General features: G+C 32.4%; 1 protein-coding gene across 1 annotated transcript; it reads left to right on the top strand.

The window, feature by feature from the left end:
- Positions 1 to 6,937: 6,937 nt before the first annotated feature.
- Positions 6,938 to 10,075, top strand: LOC133196672 (uncharacterized). The gene is made up of 5 exons (XM_061332531.1): positions 6,938 to 7,225; positions 7,444 to 7,789; positions 8,457 to 9,199; positions 9,323 to 9,578; positions 9,788 to 10,075. The coding sequence occupies exons 2-5, from the start codon at positions 7,465 to 7,467 to the stop codon at positions 10,054 to 10,056; spliced, it is 1,593 nt and encodes a 530-aa protein (XP_061188515.1). The 5' UTR covers positions 6,938 to 7,225; positions 7,444 to 7,464; the 3' UTR covers positions 10,057 to 10,075.
- Positions 10,076 to 10,375: the final 300 nt, after the last annotated feature.

The raw sequence follows: 10,375 nt of genomic DNA, 5'->3' as shown, positions 1-10,375 counted from the left end.
TTTACACTCTTCTTTGTAAAGTTAACACAATAGCAAAAATAAAATGTTCAAAGTACTAATACATGTACTTAACTGTATTATCCTCAGAACCTTTATACATTGATAGTTTTCTATAATTATAAATTATATTTCTTAAATGTATTATATTTTGAAATGTAAAATGTGAAGATAACGAACAGTGATCAATTTCATAAAGTCATCCATAAACAAAACGAACTGTGAATAGGGCAAAAATACCGACCACTGGAAACACTTGAGGTAGGATCAGGTGATTAAGAGGAGTGAGTTTGGAAATGAAATGATATAAAGAGTGGTGTAGGAAAATTTTGAATGTTCTACTTTTAATCTACTATAAAATAGTGAATTTAGTTCAAAATTTTTAAATAATCAAAGGCTTTAACGATTTTCTAATACAAATAAAATTAATAATAAGGGAGTTAAATCTTAGAATATCTTAAATACACTGCAAATATTTATTTTCAAATACAATCTTGTTAGTATTTGTAAGTTTCCAATGTTTACACGGATCTGGATGGAAAATCAGTAATAACTGTCCTTTCTCTCTTATCTAACAATCAATTTTTTGTGTCTGTATTATTTTAGGAATGACTCTAATTCTTGGCCAAATTATTCGAGTATAACCTGGTTTGGGTCAGTTTACGCTTTATAATCCGCGAAGCGGATTATAAAACAGCGTAAACTGACCCAAACCAGGTTATACTCGGAATAATTTGGCCAAGAATTAGTGTCATTCCTTATAATTTAATTCTAAAATCATTAAATAACTGTGGGTGTAAAATTTCGTTGCTTTTTATTAGTTCAAATTTGCCGCTCAATAATACAACCCTAGTAACGGAAGTGATGGGAAGCAAGGGGAGGTAAAAACTGATACATAGGCCTAGCAGCCTTGTTTGTTTACATGTGGTAAGATCGAATAATTGTTTGAAGTTAAAGGTACATTTATTAAATCTGGAATTTTCCATGAATCCCGAGGACAGCTGGAAATGAGAGGATTGTATGGATACAAATGATTCAGCCGGTTGTCAGGGGGGTGTGTCCCCATACCAAACCAGGTTATACAGAAATAATTTGTGTTCCTTTTTGGATATTAACCAATCAGAGGCTACAATACAAACAAAATTAAATTATTTTGTAATAATAAGAACAATTTAAATATATGGCATTAAAAAACTAATATTCCTTTTTTTTTTCAATGAAAATTAGTGGAAACTTTGGGTTAACCAAGATATATTTTTACATAGATATTTTAATCTCAATTTAGTCGTACTTTCTGATGATCATCATCTTTCTACACAAAAGAAAAACATTTAGATAGAAGTAAACATCGCACGATTGGCAATAGTAATTTCCCTCAATGTTAATGAAAAATATAATAATCTTGACCTGACCTTGCTGCTAAACAAAACGGTCACATTTAAATAATTTGATACATCACTTAATGATATTGTCCTGTCGAATCTATGAAAACTCTATTTATAATCTTAAATACAGTAGATATGAGAAGAGTCTCTCTTTAAATACGAGTACCTTTATTTACTTATTCAAAACTCTTTTAAAATTAGCATACACATTTCTCACATCTGATGTACATGTATGTGATTATTCATTGCACATACTTCATATGCTAAAATATTAAAGTGTTTCTCATTTTGCATGATAAAATGTACACAACCTGTTAGCTTATTATTCATATATCAAATTCCTGAGAGAAAAAGATATTATTTTTCAGGAAGTGACACAAAGTTTAGATATTCAGCTAAAGTCCTCTAAAGAACAGAGATACATGTAGATCTGAATGTTCAAGAGTTATAAATGTAGATCTGAATATTCAAGAGTAGTCAGTTCTATTAAAATCTGTCAAAAATAAGTCAATAACAATGTTTACGGTCACGAGCTTGTTTCAGATGGACAGACTTATGGCACGCCGATTGCTTCAAAATTATTTTCTGCACGACCTTAAACAAAAATTACACGAGTAAGTAAAAACTTACACAAAGTGAGGAAAATATACACGAAGTTATTAAAATTTACACAAACTGTAGAAAAACTGCACAATCAACAAAATATTTACACGATATAGTGAGGAAATTACACAAACGTAAAAACGAAAACTGCACGAGTGAGAATACAACATCGACATAATATGCAAATCATCCTCATTGCGCACATTTCATTAATATTCATTAGAGAACAGCTCAATGTGGCTTGGATGCTTGAAACATATTATAAATACAAAAGGAGGAGTAACGAGTATTCTTTTTTAAAAAAAGATTCTTTTAAAATTCCGCTAGACTCTCAAGAATATGTACAACGAATATTATACATGTAGATAAATTGACTGGCACACAGTCTTAAATTTGTAGTATATGAACACCCCCGAATAAAAAAAACATTCTACACAGAATACATGTATAGATAACGTAAAAAGGGGGATGCATATTACCAGTTGTGTGTTTAATTGTTGGATTTTTTTTAAGTATGTCATTCCTCTATATAGCAATTTCTTTTGAAAGTTTAAAACAATGACATATAGGCCTAAATAAAAATAAATAAAAACAACATGTGATATAATACAGGAGAGTTAACAACAAATCACACTATATTCTCCTCCACCACCCACTGTGTGTACTTTTGGTAATAATCAAGGATGTGCATGCGTAACCTTTTCATACAGAGATCTCTCCCTGCTGCATGGTTCTGGAACGAAAAACACCTGTACGCTAGTCGATTTATAGCTCTTTGACACACCAATAATACCTTTTGATTAAAGATTACTAGCAATTCATTCAAAGATTTTGAAGCAATGTTGCGATCATCTGGGTTGTGGAATTTGACCGAAAACTTTTTGGAAGTCAACAGTAAAGAAAATCGAGTAAATAATTGTGCAACTTAAATTTTAATATTGAAACGCATATCTCACTTTTTGATATATGTATGTAACAAAGTAGTATATGTCTTAACTTTTGAGCAACGTGTGGTGATTTCAAAAAACTCCATGAAAATGTAGAAAAAATATACAGTCGTTTTACTTATGTGAATTAAAGCTTTATTTATGTTGTTTTTAATGCATCAGCGGTAGTCTATTTTGAATAGTTAAAATGCATATAAAGGAGTTAAGAAAATTTAAAAATTATAAAGTACAGGCACGTAGTATCGGTTTTTGAAGGGGAAGGGGGTAGCCAGAAATTTTTTTTGACAACCTATCTGAAAAAAAAAAACAGTGACAAGCAAAAAAAAAGGTAATGTGTCCAAACTCGAAAATCCTATTTCGGGGTGGGGGGGGTGGGTGGGTTTCCACCTTCCATTTTCTTTTCGAAACACATTATAATACCGAAATACTTTGATTTAAACTATCCTACAACAAAGGTGGGGGGGGGGGACCAGCATTTCAGTGGACATTTACAATAGAAGTGCGTTATGTTTGGAAAAAAGTGGGGGCCCCTCCTGATGCTTCGTGCCTGAAATATTTTTTAAGAATTTAAGGGTACATATAATAATCTATCGAAATCTGGATTGCAATTCAACTGAACCTTAACGATATTGTAAGACCAAATTCAAGAAGACATATAAGATGAACTTTATTAGCTGGGACTTGGCTACACATGCATACACCTGTATTTATTTTCAATGCAGATTTTGACAATAATAAATTTGCACACGGTAATAAAACAAAGATTTCTTGAGGTTTCTATTCATCATATGTTTTCTTATATTTATTCGTAGTCATGCTCAAAGTAAAACACCTGGTTGATGCCATTGATACACATGTACAATATTGCTATAAAGTCATGTTCCTTTTATAATGACTATAGATTTGGGTAAAAAAGTGTTATTACAAAAAATTAGTGTTCGGAAAATAATTAAAATTTTATGCATACGAATTCGAAATGTAAAGAGAATTTGTTATCTTGAAAAATATTTATCCATAAAAAACATGATTTATTCGCATTTTTCAAGAGTGATAAAGCATGTGCTATGTTCTTTCTTTTTATCATAATATCCATTCCCATTTTCTTATTTGTAACATTTTACGTAATTCACTTTGTTTTAAAATTTCTGATGTGTCATTATGGTCCAACGATTTGAAACTTTAATAAATACATAGATTCAGATGTTGCGACTCAATCAATCAACGAACCAGATCCGCCACTAATGATATGTTTTACCGGTGCCAGGATTATTTGAGTAGAGTTTTGTTATTTCATTTGGACAAATTTTAACAAAACACAAAACCGCATGTACATAAAGCACATAGAGTATATATATTTTCCCTTTATCTGGTCCTTTTTATTAAAAGTGAAAACATTTATCAAGTAATCACCATTACGAATGAGGGTAACGCTTACCCTTAGGAATGTCTTGTTTTTTATTGAGTAGTTTATGACTGAAAATATGCGATATCATTTAAGGAATTCATAACAGTGTAGGCTACAGATATCCAACCAAAATTGATATCCTCATATTTTATAAGTAAAGATACATGTATAATTAGAAATAAAATATTTTTTTATGTTTGACTTTAAAAACATACTGTGTATATCTAAGGTCAGGTAATCCCCACTTTTTAATCTTTTTGAAAATAAAAAATATATCCAGCCAACTGAATAATTTCCTATTCCTAAATGAAAAAAAAAATTGCCCGATGAATTCATAATTAGTACAAATGAGAAGTACCAAATAAATTCTACAATTTAATGATTATAATCAGCAATAATTCTGCCATCATTTTCATGAAGAATCCACTTTATTAATCGTTTTATTACGCATGTGTTAATTTTATTTAATACAAGTACTTTCCGTTAAAGTTGTATCTATAAGTTAGGGAATATTAAAAGGTCATAGAGCGTATTACTTTTAGTTCGGAGTCGAGTGTATCATATGGAATGGTATTTTTTTCCCCCGCATTATAACACAGACATGCGATTGCTTTCTAGTGACAATTTATGTCCGGCATCATATAATACCTCCATATTCTGGCTAGGATCTCGGTCAATATAAGAAAAATATAATATCTCCGAACAACTTTTAAATTTTTTCACACAGTTCACAAGAAAACATTTCATTCGTTCGATTGGCATTAGTTAGAAATCGGATCGAGTTTTAGCAAAGAAATAAAGAAGCAAACAAACATGCACATCATCGTAAACGCCATTTTCTCTCGATTAGATCCAGCATTCATGAAGAGATAAAGAGTACAGAAAACCAAGAACACAATGAATATTCTATGTGCATAATAATGATATGCGCAGCTGTATGCGCAGTAAAATTGTTTGTGTAATTTTTAGTTTCCTCTGCTCGTGCAGTTTTTGATTTTACGTTTGTGCATTTTATACCCCTTAATCGTGTAAAAAATTTCGGATTCGTGTATTTTTCGTGATGTTTGTGTTAAAATCTTCCAAACTATGTGTAATTTTTACCGATACGTGCATTTTTATTTTACTCGTGTATATTTTTCCACCAAGCTCGTGTATAAAATCGTGATCGTTGTGCAGAAAATAATTTTGAAGCAATCGGCGTGCCATACAGACTGGGCTGGAAACCATATAAGAAAGCAAATTAAGGTCTGAGAGTTCATAAAATTTCATGAAAATTTCAAAAGTTTAATAAGAAAGAAAATCAGAGAAAGTGCTCATGACTTGAAAATAACTCATACAATGTCGAAAGAAATACAGTATATAGAAATCACCTTGTCAACATGTGTGTATGTATGTATGTGTAATTGTGTCCACCATAGCTTTGAAACAGAGAAATATTGGAAACTGATAAGAAAAAGCGTTTGATCTAGAGTCGTGAAGTTAGGAGTTGATCCTTATGTCGCGGGTTCAAATCCCACTGCGGGATATGGAGACCGGTCTTTCGGTTAAGACCGTATAAACCTATAGCTCCCATGTCGCAGTAGGTGCTGGCACAAAAAAGATCTCTGACTGCTCAATGGCCCTAGTGCCGGGTATATGTCCAAATTTGCAGCTCTCCACCGGCAAATGATGGCGTCTCAATATGAGTGAAAAATTCTCGAAAGGGTCGTTAAACAAATAAACAAATAAATCATAAGATAAAGACAGAATGATTTATTATGACAAGTTCTAGGTCCATCGTGGAAATCAATTCTAAAACCTGCAGAGTAACGCTGACAAAAAATTAAGTGCAAAAATGGAGTTTATGCATCGAGGTTAAATCTAAGTATATGAACATTTAAGTTAATATATTTAATTATGATTATAAACGTTTTTCAAAGAACAAAATGGAATGCTATTTAACGCAAAGAAAGATGAATGCGATCGACTTGGTGTAAGGATATTTTTTTTTCTTTTGTTTTCCTTGTCTAAAGTGCATGGCACCATATTACGGCGTTTTTGTTAGAAATATGTCGATAGCTATTGATACTGAAAATCTTAAATATAATGGTATAGAATTTCAGCTGACAGCTGTCGTGCCATTATTAATTTTCAGTAAGTTTAAAAAGCAGCTAAAGGTTTTAACTATCTTTCCTTAGCAATCAGAAGTAGAACTGTATGTAATTAAAATATACATCTAATTAGTATACTCTTCAAAAAATCGCACATAAGATATGGTTACTTTAGGTCAATCCTTATATGTACATGTACAGTTCCAACCTGGTTTTCCAGACAAGTTAAATTGTTTTCGTATCGTTTAACAGAAATACGAGCGTCCTTGTTTTACCTGTCATATTCAATGAAATTTTAATCACAGCAAGCTTTTAAAACTTAACAACAGACTGAAACACTATCAGATCAATCCATATAAGTAACCATTTGGATAAAAGTTTAGGGAGAGGTAAACACAATTCCATTTCTTTGTATTGATGGACAAAATGTAGATGCTTTTAGGAAGTTATTGACTGTTGATTGTTGCAATGTTTTGGGACGTTGTCTTCTATGAGATTTTTCTATTCAAACACAGATAATAGATATGGAGCAATCTTACGAGCAAACAAAACATTGTGTGAAATTGTTGATTTTCGATAATAGATTCAGAAAGTATATCCGTTAGCTGACAGTGGCGCGCGATAACACTGGTCATTTAAACAGACCAGACTGCAAAGAAAAGATTTTTGATTCAAGTAATCACCTTTCATTTACTCTCTGTTTAATGAAAATATTGACTTCCATTTAAAAGTTCACCATTTAAAGTTGAATGGATTTTAAGTTATGCAGGTTAGAGGAAACTTCGGGAACCTGGTGTGGTAAGTATAAAAAGTTATTTTTCCTTTATACATGTATGTCTAAAGGTGCCGTAGTATTGAAGTCAAATTTATTTTTCTTGTGCATTTAATCTAGTGCATAAAGAATAATCCGTATTTATGTATGTAAAAAGAATTGTTCTCAATCCATGGTTCTCTTTTTTTTAATTTGTGCCCGACTCTGAAGAAGCGATTAAATATTTTAATATTGTTTTCGTCAGAGACTTATTTGAAATGCTGTGATGTCCACAATGGAATTAAAAGATAGAAGTGACAGTAAAGATAAGACAGACGGAGTTAAGAATACACAAGCGATTAGAGTAATTGACCATGTATTGTCATTGCTGTGTTGTGGAAAGGGTCACTCCTCGCTGACCAACATTAAAACTCTCGGAGATCGGTTACAACATCAGGGATACCTTCAAAAAGAAAAATGGGAGAAGAAACATTCGATAACGAAGGACAAAATAATCCTGCTGAACTGGATAAAAGAACACTTATCTCCGAAAACCTACCAAGTAAAGGACGCTCTTTTCGACTTTGTCCGCGATCTGAGATTACTAGAAGGTAAGAATTTATATCAATTATATCAGTTGAAGAAGTGTTTGGGGGGAGGGAATATCTTTGAGGCATTATACACTACAAGTTTGAAATTCGGTGGCTGTCATAGTTCATTAATAAAATGTATCTAAAATGTATATCAATTTATGTGAATAAGTCTGATTGACATTAAGACTTTGATTTGGTTTTGTGTATAATGCAATGGATAATAATAAAAAAAAAAGACTTTGGTTCCGGATTTCATATTTTTCACATAAAATCCCTCCCCCCTAAAACCAGACAATTCAATGAATAACCATGACCTGAACATGTGAATATTGCATGAGATTAGTAATTACAAAAATAAAAAGTTGAATTTATTTAAAATGAATTAATAAATGAATATTATGTTTTTCCTGTATTTGAATAAGCCGATCTCGATTTATATTTCTGGACTCTATTTTAAATAAATGAGGTATGCTTTATTTCCTGTATGTGGACAAAAGTGCTTTCATGTCGAAATCGCGCCTTGCATATTTATATCGATTTTAAAATACAACCAAAATATGAAGAAATAATTTGACAGAAATTGTCAGGGGAGGTATAGTTTCCAGACGATTCTATTGATTCATGGTGATAAACGATATCATATTCCATTTCGTTTTATGCTCATTAAATTTTTGCTTTGTTGTAGATAAGGATCTCTTAGAAGTAGAGAATTTCGAATTGAACCAAGCTATGAATATTTTATTTGACATCCAACAAAACGCCAAAAGAGAAGATGTAGATTCTCTTAGTCACCTACATGAGGAAATTAAACGGACGTATAATTCGCCACAGGTGTCTCCTAAAATATATCGAAAACACGGTGATTCAAAATCACATAAAGATAACAGGACCGGTAGCGAAGTAAATAAACATGTAGTATCAACACCAAAAGACCTCATAACATCACCATCTAGTTCTTCAAACTCTACTTTAAGTTCTCCATTAAATGATAGAAAATCCAAAGGAAAAACTCCGAGGGATAACAAATCTATAGAAGCAGTGCAAAAACAAAAGAAATTACACTCGCCTTCTTCATCGCCAAAATTATCAAGGCCGGGAACTACTACCAGTACAGTGGAATCTGAGAGGTCCTATTTAAACTTACACCGTGAGAAGAAAACTCAAAAACAGCAATCAGAAATAGAAAATAAAAATTATACCTTAAACACACCTAATCGTATTCAGCCAAGGCAACCACAGTCGGGAAAAGGAACGTTAAAGGCCGACTCCGAAAAAATGAAAAGTGTTTTATATCATCTTATGCTTCGTCCATCTGAAGATAAACGAAAATTCTGCAATATCATTGACGCATTAAGTTACGACCTGCGAAAGAAAGACATGAAAAATGAACTTATTCAGTTTCTTCACGAAAACCCACCGAAATTTTCGGTAGGTCAGTCATTTGATCGCCACAGCAGTAGTATTCTTTACTTTATAAGAAGAAAGTTGCAACAGTCTGACTAAATGTATCTGGTTTGTTTGTATATCCCTAAAATTAAACCTTTTTTTCAGCTAAAACATATTGGATTTATCGATGGGGGAGAGTGGAGTTTATATCTTCGCACGAAATGTCCAGACGCATTGTTTGCCTACGCAGTAGCGCATAAATACCAAGTTCTCCTACATGTCGTTGCTGTTGGTACTGAAGACACAGAGGAGCTAAGATTTTATCCGCACGGTTATGTCCACGGCAATGAGGATAGGCATGTTTACCTGGCATACCTTTCTGACAATAATTTCATGCCCCTTGCACCAATGGATGCAGTAGGTGAGAATTCTTCAGATCGTAATTTGATTAAACGTATGTTCTTTACTCATTAACGCTAACAGGTTTTAACTCGCATAGTTTGTTGAGAATGAAACATTCAGTGCCAGTGGCAATACAACTGAATCGTTTCTACAAATGGATTAGACATTATTTGACAGATAATACCATCCTTTACGTCATAAATATATCGCATTATATTTCTTTTTTAGATTTCCCATCACACATAATGAGTTCAGAGAACTTCCAGAAATGTCTTGCCAAGATAGAAAATCTGGAGAAGGAAAACAGAATGCTTAGGACCAAACTACAGGAAGTGGAAGACGACAAAGATGAGGACTTCCCTACAGACCACAAGGTGGCGCTAAGTGATCACGTGTCTCTAAGGCTACGACGAAATAGCAACAACTTGGAGATTGACAAACTCCGTCAGCAACTGCATCTAATAAAGATAAAAATTGAACAACATAAGCGTATTTAAGTATCTGTGCATTAGTAAAACAATAAAATATAATTATTGTATATAATAAACATGACATTATTTGATGGATTTCTTCTTCTAAGTATAAAGAGAATATATCAACTCAGAAAGACTAACCACTCGACTTCTCAAATCTCTGATTAAATTTACGTGAAGTTAATGTTACGAATGTTGACTCAACATGTACATAAGAACCAAAGAACTGAAATAAAGCTGAATTGTTCATCTGTCCAGGGAGACAGAAATCTTGACAGTTCGTATCATGAGGCAAGTTTAAAATCCTTTGCCTCATAAACCCGTCCCCATCAAGCCTATAAGA

This window comes from Saccostrea echinata, unplaced genomic scaffold (genome assembly GCF_033153115.1).
Source record: "Saccostrea echinata isolate AGI-Se365-2 ecotype Australia unplaced genomic scaffold, CSIRO_AGI_Sech_v1 ptg000030l, whole genome shotgun sequence".
Taxonomy (NCBI): domain Eukaryota; kingdom Metazoa; phylum Mollusca; class Bivalvia; order Ostreida; family Ostreidae; genus Saccostrea; species Saccostrea echinata.
The sequence above is the reverse complement of the archived record's forward strand: the minus strand, read 5'-3'. Positions and strand labels throughout refer to the sequence as shown.

Bases quoted from the DNA above. Each gene is read 5' to 3' on its own strand.
- LOC133196672 (XM_061332531.1), top strand. From the start codon at position 7,465: ATGTCCACAATGGAATTAAAAGATAGAAGTGACAGTAAAGATAAGACA. The intron at 9,200-9,322 runs GTAGGTCAGTCA...CCTTTTTTTCAG, and splicing joins AAAACCCACCGAAATTTTCG to CTAAAACATATTGGATTTAT. The intron at 9,579-9,787 runs GTGAGAATTCTT...TTTCTTTTTTAG, and splicing joins TGCACCAATGGATGCAGTAG to ATTTCCCATCACACATAATG.